Source organism: Cucurbita pepo, chromosome 11, assembly GCF_057944985.1.
Source record: "Cucurbita pepo subsp. pepo isolate OVF chromosome 11, ASM5794498v1, whole genome shotgun sequence".
Classification (NCBI taxonomy): domain Eukaryota; kingdom Viridiplantae; phylum Streptophyta; class Magnoliopsida; order Cucurbitales; family Cucurbitaceae; genus Cucurbita; species Cucurbita pepo.
In genome coordinates, this window is record NC_141808.1 from 15,560,987 (window position 1) to 15,574,029 (window position 13,043).

The following is a 13,043-nucleotide window of genomic DNA, read 5'->3' on the forward strand; positions in this document are numbered from 1 at the left end:
TGAATTAGAGCTATCACCCTAGGCATAACATAATTTTTTTTATGTGGAAGCACTCATTTAAAATAATTTTATAAGACGATGTCATGGACTTATACGTTTGCATAAGAGTCTTAAGATAAAACAACGAGAAACATTCTATGCAAAATGTAACGACCCAAAATTTTCTACTTAATTTAAGGTCGCTACTGTATCCATATCGTAAACATTGAATGCGGAAACTTCATTTAAATTTCATAAAACATAACCTGAAAATAATACGACTTTGTAAAACATAACACTTTAACTTAAAACATTGTCATGGACTTGCGTGTTTGAAAACACTTTTAAAAATGACATAATAAAAGGCTAAATAAAATAAATAAACATTTGAATCAAAAACATCATATTCTAGCTTTAGTCGAAGAAAATGATACGACTACCCTATGCATGTATTAAGGTCTCGAGTTGCGATGTCGTCGTTAGCCATATATGAATGTCTTGCCTTAACCTGAAATAGAGGTAGCACGTGGTTTCAGTATTTTAAAAAATACGCAGTAAGTGACCCCACTATTGGGGGTTAAATGCAAGAACATGCAATATGCTATGACAGGACCAATCAGTCTATTTTTTTCATACAACACTATTCTAATGGGAAGCTTGGATGTGTACCATATACTCAACACACAGCCCATATGTGCGAGTATGGGCTCACCAGACAGTTCGCACACTGCTGGGCCCCTTTTCTTATGGAACGAGCCTTCTCTGGTAGCTCAACTTTGGCCGGACACCCATTAGAGAATTAGTAACCGTCATGGCAGCATTATGTAAAACATAATGATACTTCGCCTGCCTAATGGATGTACGCATCCGTACCCTCGTGATGGAATAGGGGTATCCCCCAATGCATGAGAACACATAATGCATGAGATCCCAACATTTTTTCATTTTCATTATCATTTAATACAATCCTGCTAGCATTCTATACATATCATACCATTTTTCATATCGATCATCATTTATATCATATTGTTTCTCATTCTTCAGTTCTTGTATCATACATAATTTTAACGGGGTTATATTTCATGTCATTTATTGTTATTTCATGTCATTCATATCATGCTCTATACACACAATTTATGAGACATATCATAACGTTCTATGCTTTTTAACATAACATTTCATCATATACATATCATACCATAACATATTGCATCACAATGTATCATATCATAAACCTGTCAATTTATCACATATCTCGTACCATAACATATTTTATATCATACGACAGCATATATATATATATATATATATATATATCCGTCATTCACATGTCGTATCATAATCATATCATATCGTAAACACTTCGTGGTCATATCGTTCCTAACTTATCATAGCCTTAACATTCTTATACATATCACAATCATATCGTTACATGAACGTACCTTAGTCATATCATCACAGGAACGTATCCTAACGCTATCGTTCTATCACAAACCTATCCCTTTCTATCCATAACTTAACCGTATTCTTTTATCAATCTCTCATATCCATAGCACTTCAGTATGTAACCTAACCTTGACGTTTCATGAACGTATCTTACTCCTATCGTTACATTTCGTTTTGTGCATCCTTCTCGTGTTCTATCTCAAACATATCATTGAACACATTGTACCGTAATTATTATCATACAATTCACATATCATAACATATCATAAGCATATTAATCCACAAACAATTCACACATATCAATATATATGACATGTACATAACTACGGGGCACTTGTCAACATTAAATATAACCATGTCGATAGTAAGACCACTTACCTGATTAGTGTAGGCTAGTGTCACTCGTATATCCCTAATGAAAGTTAGATTCTGTCCTTTGAAATCCAAGTTTGAGCCCATGACATCAGTTTCAAGTTTGAACTCTATAAAATTATTTCTCTAGTTTAGATCGGTCCATTGTTAAAAGTCTTGAAATATTATATATATATATATATATATATATATATATATATATATATATATATATATATATATATATATATATATATATATATATACAATGCTTTTGTTTTATGTATGTTTATTTTAATTTTATTATGCTCCTATCTTCTAGATTGCAACGAGAAATTAAGGAATGCTTTGTTCTTGGTGGGCGAGATCGGTGGGAATGATTATAACTATGCGTTGTTCCAAGGCAAAACTATTCAAGAGGTGAAAGATATGGTGCCCCAAGTTGTTCAAACCATAAAGAACGCCGTTGAGGTAACTTTGTGTTTATATATTTATTTGAATTAGAGTTTTTTACTTACCTCTGAAGTTTTTTTTTTTTTTTTTTTTTTTTTTTTTGTGCAGAAAGTAATAAGCTACGGAGCTACTCGAGTTGTTGTTCCTGGAAACTTTCCAATCGGATGTTTACCCATCTATCTCACCGGATTCCAAACCAATGATACAACTGCCTATGATGAACTTCATTGTTTGAAAGATTTGAATGGTCTGGCTACTTATCACAATGATCAAATCAAACAAGCTATTGAAGTGCTCAAGAGAGAGAATCCACACATAATCGTATATGGTGACTACTATAATGCATTGTTGTGGATCCTTCGTCGTGCTTTTACCCTCGGTATGGTTTTCTTCATTATTATTAGCTTAATACAAAAGAATTGATATCTTAATCATTCATGTTTGTTGTATTTAGAGTTTGATGAAACTCTTTGCAAAAATCATGTTGCGGGATTGGAGGAGACTACAACTTCAGCCTCATGAAGATGTGCGGAGTTGGTGGAGTATCCGTTTGTTCAAATCCAGATGAACGTGTTAGTTGGGATGGAATCCATTTGACTCAAAAGGCTTACAAATTCATGGCATATTGGCTCATTCACGACATCTTTCCACAACTTCATTGCATTGTTTGAATTTTGTTTTAGTTGTTTATCTTTAGTTTTTGGCTTTCCCCCTTTTTATTTATTTATTTATTTATTTATTTATTTATTTATTTATTTATTTATTTATTGGTGGGTGTGATATTTTATAAAGTTCATTAATAGAATATTAGTATTTTTTTTTTTTTTTTTGAAACATATAAATATATTTGGTTGATATTTTTTTCATTACAGTTAAGAATGAAGCTCTGATTAGATGTTAAGAATGAGAAGCTCTGATATCATATTGAAAATGAAAAACAAAAGTGGGATTGAAAAGTTCAAGAGATCGAAAGTCTGGAAAACATAGATGGTATCTAAAGTCAGATTTTCATTAATGTTCACCGTATTTGAACATAATACAAAGTACTAACCTAAATTCTAAAAATAAGAGATTCTACCTACCAAATCTTATATCAAATATACTATTAACTAATTCCTACTGAAAATCTAACTATTTCTATCTAAAATATATTCCAATAATTACATTATTCCAAAAGCTAAGAAATATAATGAAATTATCCTCATGAACATGTTTGGTTGTTGTCGAGTCTATATTTTTATATGAGGAGCTGTAATTTGAGTATTAAATTTGGTTTAAGATGACACAATATCTACTACTCAAAAGTGTGAATAGATCTAAAAATATTATTACTCGAAATATTATTACTCGAAACTATTGAGATATAATATTGGGAGAATATATTATTTATGAAATATATCTTAAATATTATATCTTAATATTATTTTATTTATGATTTATGATTTGATTGGTAGTATATTTTATTTTTATTCTTAATATTTAATTAGTTTATATTTTCTTTATTGATAGGTATTAGTGAGTAGTTTATATACTGTTTAAAAGTTATGAATATGAATGAGAATACAGGATTCTAATTCTATTTCCATTCCTCTTTCTTAACATAAATAAAATAGAATGGGGATCCAAGTTCAATTTGATTGATATTCACATTTAAAAGATACAAGCTATCAACTAATACTATAAATAACTTTGACAATAAAATAAAATATACTACTAATCAAATCATAAAAAAAAAAATATTAACTGATTACAAATATTTTAAGATATATTTTATAACTAATATATTCTCCAAATATTAATGGATTAAGAATATCTTAACTAATTCAAACTAGCATAAGTATCACTCAATTATGAGAATTTCCTATAGTGCAAGTTTATTTCTCAATAACTTGGAGAGCTCACGAAAAACTTCAAACTTCACTTTAGCGAGTGCTTTAGTAAATATATCTGCAACTTGCTCATTATATTTTCTGTCATTCAACTTCCTGCCATAACATTTTCTTCTAATTTGCAATGATCATACATCTCGGATGATCCACTCACATTTTTCTTCTTGTTTACCATGACCTTTAAAACTCCATTCTTCCCCTGATCCCTCATTGCTTCTGATTCCTGCATTTTGGTTCGGCAATTTGGCTTAATATGGTCTCGCTTTCAGCAACGATCACACACCACTTTCACCCGACAATCTCGTTTGAAATGATCAGGTTTTCCACACTTGTAACAAATTGTAAATGGCTTCTTTGACAACTCCTCACTCCTGAATTGATTCTCATTGCTTGATGAAGGCTCTGAATGAAAATTCAGTCTCCTTTTATCTTTGAGATACAACACATCTTCTAACTTTGGGAAAAGCTCGTTGCTGCTAGTCATTTGCTTAATCAAAACTTGATGATTAGAAACCAAATTCTCCAATTCAATAACTGATTTGCCCACCTTGTATCGAGGAAACAAAGGGCATAAAGACTTTTCGTAATCCACGAATAAGATAACGCAGTAATCGAGCATCACTCACTGTCTTCTCAGCATCTGATTCTAAAATTTCAGAACACATATTTTTCACTTTCCGAAAATATTCTTCAACAAAAAAATTACCTTCAGTTACCACATCTAGTTCATTCTCTAGAAATTGCAATTGAGCTCTATTTTTCTTAGAAAACAGCTTTTGAAGTGTTTTCCAAACTTGCTTTGGTGACTTTAACTCACAAACATGATAAATATATTCCTTGCTAATGAAAGTTCGCAAGGTAAATAAAGCTTTTCCACAAACATGATAAATATATTCCTTGCTAATGAAAGTTCGCAAGGTAAATAAAGCTTTTCCACATTTGATCTTCCATTTTCGGCGTAATGCAGCCTTCTGTGGAGTATCTACTAGAATTGATGTGTCATCACCTTCAATTAAATCCCACAAATCAATTTTGCGTGCCTGTAGATAAGCTTCCATACATAATTTCCAATAATTATGATTATTGCCAACAAGCTTTTCCATAGCTATACCAAGCACTTCTACTATTTTCATGTTGAGTAATAATATCAAACCCTTGATTACCAACTTGGCTCTAATACCAACTGACACAATATCTATCACTAGTGTGAAGATCTGAAGATATTATTACTCATTAGAGTTAAGAATGAGAAATAGAATTGGGAACTACTCATTAGAGTTAAGAATGAGAAATAGAATTGGGAACTCAAGAAAACAAAACAGAGTTAAGAATGAAAAATAGAATTGAAATCGAAGGTTCAATCTTCATTGATATTCACAACATTTAAATAGGATTTAAGCTAAGAACTAATACTACAAATAAGGAAGATATAAACTAATTAAATCTTATAATAAAATAAAATATACTACTCATCAAATCACAAAGGAAAATATTAACTGATTACGAAGTTATATTTTATAACTAATATATTATTCAAATATTAATCGATTACGAATATGTTGACTAATTAAAACTAGAAATAAGTTGCACTAAATTCTGACATAAGACACATCAAAATAGAAAATATTTTATTAATAAATTACCTAGTAAGTTAAATGTGACCGATGTTTTGATTAATAAATTGCATAAGGTTTCTATTTAAATTTGTAAGGGTTTCCAATATTTTCTCTTCTCAAATTATTCAGGCTCATAGTTTACTTAAATTTTCATAACAATCCAATGCCCTTTTGTTTCCCTACATTTTTAGAAAAAAAAATCATCACGAATCCACCACCCAAAACACCATAAAAATGTGATTGAAGTAGCATCACAATTATCTTTGAAACCAAATTGAAAATCGACTCTACGTCTTGACGGATCCTCTTTTTTGGTGGGGCTGCAAAGCTTATGAGCACTGACCCAACTCATTTATAGTGTTGTAAGTTCTTATGAAGATGTATTGTCATAACTCTCATTTATTTTGGTTCATAAGTCATTAAGTTCATAACCCTTTTTGTTTATGTTCTCATGTATTTGGTTGATATATGAGAATTAATATTGCTATGCCTATAGAAATGTTTGTCCAAGTTGTATTTGTCTAGTGGCATTTGGGTTAGATGCGAAGTCATAGTCATTTTATATTTGTCTAGAGACAATTGGGAGGAACTTTGTTGAGAGACTTTGTAGTGTGAAAGTGTGAGAGATACACTTGTAAACACTTTGGTTATAGTGATTGCTATCACTCATAGATGTAGGGGGATTTCTTCTCTCTGAACCACCTAAATCTTTGTGTTCTTTGTTTAATTTTTGTTTGTTGGTATGTGAGTACGATCGATCTTGCTTCTGCTTCCAAATAACAATTGGGTATCAGAACATTTTGGTTGTGGCATTAGGGTACAACATTTGGTAGGCAGATTCAACAAATGGTATCAAAGCATTGAAGATTGTGGCATTACAACACAACAAGTGGTATCAAACCATTGAAGGTTGTGGCATTACGACACAATAAGTGGTATCACAGTATTGAAGATTGTGGCATTACGACTCAACAAGTGGTATCAGAGTACCAAGTTGTGACATTTGGGATATTGTGAAAGACTTAACCTCATCGACCACTAGACGTGCTCACATTCACCATTAATTATTGAAAATAAGTTTCTCATTGCAAGTTTGCTTATCTGTTCTATTTTCAAGAATTATGATTATCTCAATCCATTTGATTTTGTTGGCTTTGGTGGCTCAATTTAATCTTGAGCTTGCACAACTTGGTATAAAAATCAGTTCTCTCGTAGGGAGATTTGCAATAAGAAATATATATGACAAGACCAGTTGGTGTTATCAAGTAGTTGGACAACCACATTTGATACGTAGATTTTGCAAGCGTAATTTTGTTGGGGATGTTATCATTAGCGTATAATTTCAAACCCTAAATTTTCATTGGAATGAAATTTGAAATTAATTCTAAACTCAACTTTTATTCATTAAATAGAAATGCGAAGTACATGAACTTTGAGTTTGAAATCCAACCCTAAAAGGCTACATTAAACTAACAATATGGTCTTTATTTCCTCATAAATGGGTAGCTTAAAGTGCAATTTGCGACCTTCAAATTACACAACTCCCTTGAAATACTAATTAGACGACTTAGATAGAGATGCTATTCGGAATTCCTTTGGCAGTGAGTCCTTCAGTACTTGATGGAACAAGTAGGGTGTAGGGCATGTTAACAGGTCCAGATCGATTCTTCAACTTCCCATCTTGATTCCTTTGCATAATTCTATTCTCAACTTCAAACAGCTCTTTCCCAAATTTCTCAAACGCTTCCAATGCAAATTTATCCGAAGTCCACTCGATGGAAGCTCTTTGCCCAAGATACACCTCATCCGAAGCATGCTTTGACAAGATTTCAATGACTGAGATACCAATAAGTGCTTGTAGTTCTGAGGTGATTGTTCTTAGGAAGGCCTTCTCAGGATTGGACTCAAGCTCCTTATACTCAGCGGTGCCAACTTCAGGCATCAACCTGCGGCTTGTAGTTGGCCTATTGAGAACATAGCCTCCATATGGGTATTGTCCGAAGTTCACCGCTGCATGGAGAGCTGAAGCGATCCATATGATGGTTGTGCATGACTCGATCAGCTCGGATAAAGTTCGCATTTTTGGCCACCATGGTTCGTGTTTCTTGTCAGCGTGGCCTTTCTCCCGCAGCTCAGTCCACCAAGATTGGAGTTCGAAGTCGTTTTGGATTGCCTTGTCGTCTTTGTAGTAAAGAGAACAATAATCTGTAACCCATGATTTGATGGCCGACCAAATCTCAAGCCCATCGACAGCAAATGGATAATCATTTATTAGTAGTCGAAGTCCATGCGGGGAATTTGAGTCCTCAACCGCTATTCCTCTACACAAACCAAACCCAAAGGAAGTCAATACGAAATTCATGTCGAAGATGATTTTGTTAATATATCATCACTAGTCCAATAAGGTCAAACCAAATTATCTATGAGTCAATTGTCGGTGCATTTTAAAAAAATGATTTAGGTATTTTAGGAATAAATTGTTACTAGAATAAATGGTTAGTGTCTGCTATAAATACCCTTCCACCCTACCAATGTTTTTTCATCCCAAGAAATGCAAAGCTGAGAGAGAGAGTCTTGTAATCTCTTCTTGATTTGTGTTAATAAAGAGTGTGAGTGTTTCTCATGGAGAATTGTGTTCAACCAATTTACCTCTTGATGAGATTATTAGGTAGTGCTTGGTTAGGGAAGGTCCACTCCTTGTAAATGTAAGATGACAATTCCATAGCATATTTGGATGGAAAATGGGTCGATTCAATCAGACCATTCGCATTAATCAAAACTTGTCTCGCCGATGCGTTAATAAACATGGTGTCTTTGTAATGAGGAACGAGTAGCTTATGAATTGGATGAATCACACTCAATTGTCGATGTGTTGCAATAATAAAAGGTTCGAGTACTGCATGAGTATGCAACCTGTAATTTCAAAAGAGTTGGTATCGTAAGTTCGTAATTGATACGTTGGAATTGAAGAATTATTTAGAAAGATTCATACCAATGGCTGATGAGTTGATGATATCCAACATCATTTACACCTACATAAGCTTTAGCCAATAGCCAAATTGAGCCTTCGACGCCCTTTTCAGCTGGGAAGTAGAGTTTACTAATGGCACCAAGTTCATCTCCTTGAGGGTGTGGCAAGCTCAACTCGATAACCAAAGGCTTCAAAGTCCCATCATCTTTCAAAAAGAGCAATGTTCTTGTGGCATATGTTTTTGTGGATGTTGCATTTATTCTTCTAAGATATGGCATCAACGCATCATGGTGGTCTAGTATGTAGAGTTTGTTTTGTTTGATTGCCTATCCAACATAATCAACAAATCATTTTTGGCTATTTTCATCTAAACTATGAGAAGAAAAAAATCAAATTTGTTTTCGAAGTCATTTAAAATCACCTCACCTCATCGACTGTGAGTCCGTTCAAATCATTCTTTATGTGTTCCTCAGTGATTGTACTTCTTTGATTCCCGTAAACTTTTGGGTCAAGCTTACTTACCGGTGGAAAAACCTGTGAATATAAAAATAAATTGAATTAACGAATGGGAAGAAAAGAATAAGATTTGAAAAAATTGATATTGAGTCTGCATTAAGATTACTTCAAGACGACGAATCACTAGAGGATTGACTCCGGCTAACATTTCTCTTGCAAATTCTTCATCTGTGCTCCATGCAGATTTGTTATCTGTTCCATATCATTACACGATCAATGCAATAATAAACTAAAAACTAGTAAAATTTGGTCTCAAAACATGTTGTATGAAAAAGATATCCATGTTGTTACCTTTGACAACTTGGGGAGTGGGAAATTTGAGGAATTTTTCACCATCATTCCTAAGAAGAGCTTTGAACAAAGGTGGTGTGAGGTCCTCGGTGAGAGTCTTAAACGCATTAAATGGAACGGGAAACCCTCCTTGAAAGAGATCATCAACTTCCTTAAAATTGTCAAACTCAGTCGGAGTTGCATCAAATATGGATTGAAGCCCTGGTTTGATAGATATCGAAACCGCTTTCAAGGTATGCCCAAGGAAATCCGACATCTTCAAGTGCCCGAAATTCTCGTCTTTTGGTACGTAGATGTCTAAGCTCATCACTTGTGACAATCGACTCTCGTAGTTGTGGTCTGCAAATAAAGAAATATGATTTCATGATTCAAATTATAAGTTCCTTAGTTTTAAAAATGTCTATTTGAACTTTTTACTGATGGGTCGTTAACTTATTTATTACTTTAACCTGACGTTAGTTAAATACAAACGTGAAAGTATAATCTAACCTTAGAAAACAGTAAGTCTTACCTTTTCTTGCTCGTGGTCTTCCAGTTCTTCCTCTACGAGGGTAAGGATACTCTTGGCTACCACCAAGAATAGGACGATGGTCACCATCGTCAGGATCAGCAAGGTCGTTATAGACATCATAGTCATAGATTCTATCCCATTCCTTCCGCTCTCCGGTTCCATCTCCTCTAAAATTCGAGAGCTCTTCCTCTCTATACTTACGAAGAGGAGCTGGTGTGTCGTTTGGAAGACATGTCTACGTGCCAATAATTCCATTAAAAACATAAAACCTCGACGAAAGTAAGACGAGAGAGAGAGAGAGAGAGAAAGACGAAAAACAAATGATTACATGATTAGCGAAGAAAATACGATCTTTCTTGTATCGTGGAGAAGGGTAAACCCATGAGTTGCAATCGAAATGGACGTTTCCATAGCCAGGAACATCCTCAAGAGTGAGTGACTTGAGGAAGAACTCACTTGTATGCCCATTTCTTATGTAGAAAGCTCCTGGAAATCCAAAGTCATCTTCCCAATTAAAGTTGATTTGAAACACAGATTCTCCGGTGAATAGCGGGGGGAGTGAAGTGAGCCACCTCTCCAAAAACGCCTTGCTCCCGACCTTCCCTCGTGAGTCATTTGCTGTGGATATCACTCATTACAAAGTGGACACCAAATAGAGATAACAAAGAGAGAGAGTTAGAGAAAGAGAGATGTTACAAGCATGAGTGGCGCTGATGAGCTGAAGAGAAACGCCGCCGCCCAACAGCTCCGTGAAGTTATCGAGAAGAGAGGAATGGAACTCAGTGAAATCCAACACATTGCTTCGCATAAGAATGAGTTTCCCTTTGATCTTCTTTCCCCGGAGATGGGTGACTCTGTCTATGATGTTACCGCCGGCATTGATGACGGAGCCGGCAAGGTCTCCGGTGGTATTCAAGGCTCCCTCTACGATGTTCTTCCCAATTCCAAACATTTTGTATGTCTCTAATTTGGAAGTGCTAGAGAAGATGGTTTGGAGAAGAGGGTTTCAGGGAATGCTATTTATAACACTAAAAACTTTGTCCTTTCTTCAATATCAACACATGTTCATAGCCATACCCACCTCCACACCTCACATCATTCACATTTTCAAATCCCTCAATAATAGATATATTTATTTAATTAGTTTTCGACCTCGATATCATCATTTATACATTTTTATTTTTCGTTATATTTTTATCGACGTATATGTTTTGATAATTGATATGGACTATTATATGTACCACTACTTTGTAACGATACAACAGTATTTTTATGTGAGATCCCACATCAGTTATAGATGGAGACAAACATTCTTTATAAGTGTCTGAAAACTTCTCCTTAATAGACTAGTTTTAAAAACCTTAAAGAGAATCGTGAAACGGAAAGTCTAAAGATGACAATATATGTTAGCAGTGGGCACTGTGCATCAAGGATGCTAGGTCTTGAAGGGGGTGGACATAGGGCGATGTCCCAACAAAGACGTCGGGCCTCAACAGAAAGTAAATTGTAAGATCCCACATCAATTAAAGAGAGGAACGTCCAAAAATAACAATATCTATGGGCGGTGACATTTTATTTTAGTTCAATATTGCATGAAAATGAAAAATGAACTTAATTGGGAGTAGTTTTTATAATGTTAAGTAAATAAATATAATAAAATAGACGTATAATATTTTAAATTTGGGCATTGAAACTTGCAATCTTTCATTTTCCATATCTTATCCTTAACAGTAACAAATTCCACCCTCATATTCTCTGCCAATTCAATTAATATTCACAGTCCCACTCTCAATTATTATGAATAATCCACGTCTCCCCCTCCAATTATTATTATTTTATTTTATTATATATATAAAATAAGAACGGGTAGAGATTTCTCGTTTAGACCGGAACGGAAGAGGGAGCGGAGATAGAGTTTTTTCAACGATAATCTCCATCCCCGTCCTTGCTCAATTTTTCGACCTGCCCCACCCCACATAGCTTAGTATAAATATATTTTCAAAGAGAGACTTTCTAAATTTTACTGGCACGTAAGCACGCTTTACTATGAAGTTTTTATAATGAACCACAAAAAATGAAGGTATACCTTGTTGATATAGACGGTAACTTTAACTTTTTTTTAAGTTTTTCTTATTTATCTTATTTTCACGGTCGCTCTCATTTAGATTTTGTCTCGGTTTATTCCTATACCTCTCTTTTACTCAGTGTCACAATATTCTATTGGAGAGGTTCTGCTCCGATACCATCTGTAACATCTCATGTCCATAATTAAGTTTCCAAATTTTGATTTGAATCTTGGACATTAAGCATTACATATACTCTCGAGCTTCTTACACAAAAACTTCGAATGTTCTTTCCATTTTTTTTTTTTTTCTAAATGACTTTTTTTATGATGGTGTGAAAACCTCTCCCTAATCCATGCGTTTTAGTACCTTGAGCGGAAGTGTGGAAGGGACAACTCAAATAGGACAATATTTGCTAGTGGTGGGTTTGGGCCTGTATTAGAGCCGGGCACTGGGCGATATGCCAGCGAGGAAGCTGAGCCTCGAAGGGGGAGTGGACACGAGGCGGTGTGCCAGCAAGGACGCTAGGCCCCGAAGGAGGTGAATTGAGGGGTTCCACATTGATTAGAGAAGGGAACAAGTGCCAGGAAGGACGCTGGAAACCGAAGAGGGTGGATTGTGATATCCCACATCGGTTATGGAGGAGAACGAAACATTCTTTACAAGGGTGTGAAAACCTCTCCCTATCAGACACATTTTAAAAGGGAAAACCGAATCGAAAAGTTCAAAAAGCACAATATTGTATCAGACATAGAGATGTCTATTTTACCCGCCCGGAATGGGAGGGCATTCTCCATTAGATGGGGAATGAGCATTTTTTCTCTATTAGATAAATGGGGCTAGAGACGGGCTTATATTCTCTGTCTCCATCTCCACCCGGACATTTGTGCAAAAACCCATTTAAAAAAAAAAAAAATAGAGAATTAGTGAGAAAAAATTTCAGAAATTAAAAAATAG

The 13,043-nt window shown here is 34.5% G+C and overlaps 2 protein-coding genes across 2 annotated transcripts; one reads left to right on the forward strand and one right to left on the reverse strand.

Annotated features, from left to right (window-relative positions):
• The first annotated feature begins 790 nt into the window (after positions 1-790).
• On the forward strand, positions 791-2,900 carry LOC147790425 (GDSL esterase/lipase At5g03980-like). The gene is given in 5 exon segments (XM_087128682.1): positions 791-803; positions 2,099-2,247; positions 2,338-2,608; positions 2,684-2,695; positions 2,698-2,900. Coding segments are annotated over 5 exon segments (648 nt in total).
• Positions 2,901-7,175: 4,275 nt separating this feature from the next.
• On the reverse strand, positions 7,176-11,027 carry LOC111804712 (linoleate 9S-lipoxygenase 6). The gene is made up of 9 exons (XM_087128736.1): positions 10,720-11,027; positions 10,352-10,641; positions 10,024-10,258; positions 9,513-9,851; positions 9,328-9,413; positions 9,132-9,239; positions 8,727-9,031; positions 8,384-8,647; positions 7,176-8,055 (listed from the first exon to the last, which is right to left on the reverse strand). The coding sequence occupies exons 1-9, from the start codon at positions 10,973-10,975 to the stop codon at positions 7,302-7,304; spliced, it is 2,637 nt and encodes an 878-aa protein (XP_086984862.1). The 5' UTR covers positions 10,976-11,027; the 3' UTR covers positions 7,176-7,301.
• Between the last annotated feature and the right edge of the window lie 2,016 nt (positions 11,028-13,043).

Bases quoted from the DNA above. Each gene is read 5' to 3' on its own strand.
- LOC111804712 (XM_087128736.1), bottom strand. From the start codon at position 10,975: ATGTTTGGAATTGGGAAGAACATCGTAGAGGGAGCCTTGAATACCACC. The intron at 10,642-10,719 runs GTAACATCTCTC...TGATATCCACAG, and splicing joins CATCAGCGCCACTCATGCTT to CAAATGACTCACGAGGGAAG. The intron at 9,240-9,327 runs GTAATCTTAATG...TTATATTCACAG, and splicing joins TAGTGATTCGTCGTCTTGAA to GTTTTTCCACCGGTAAGTAA.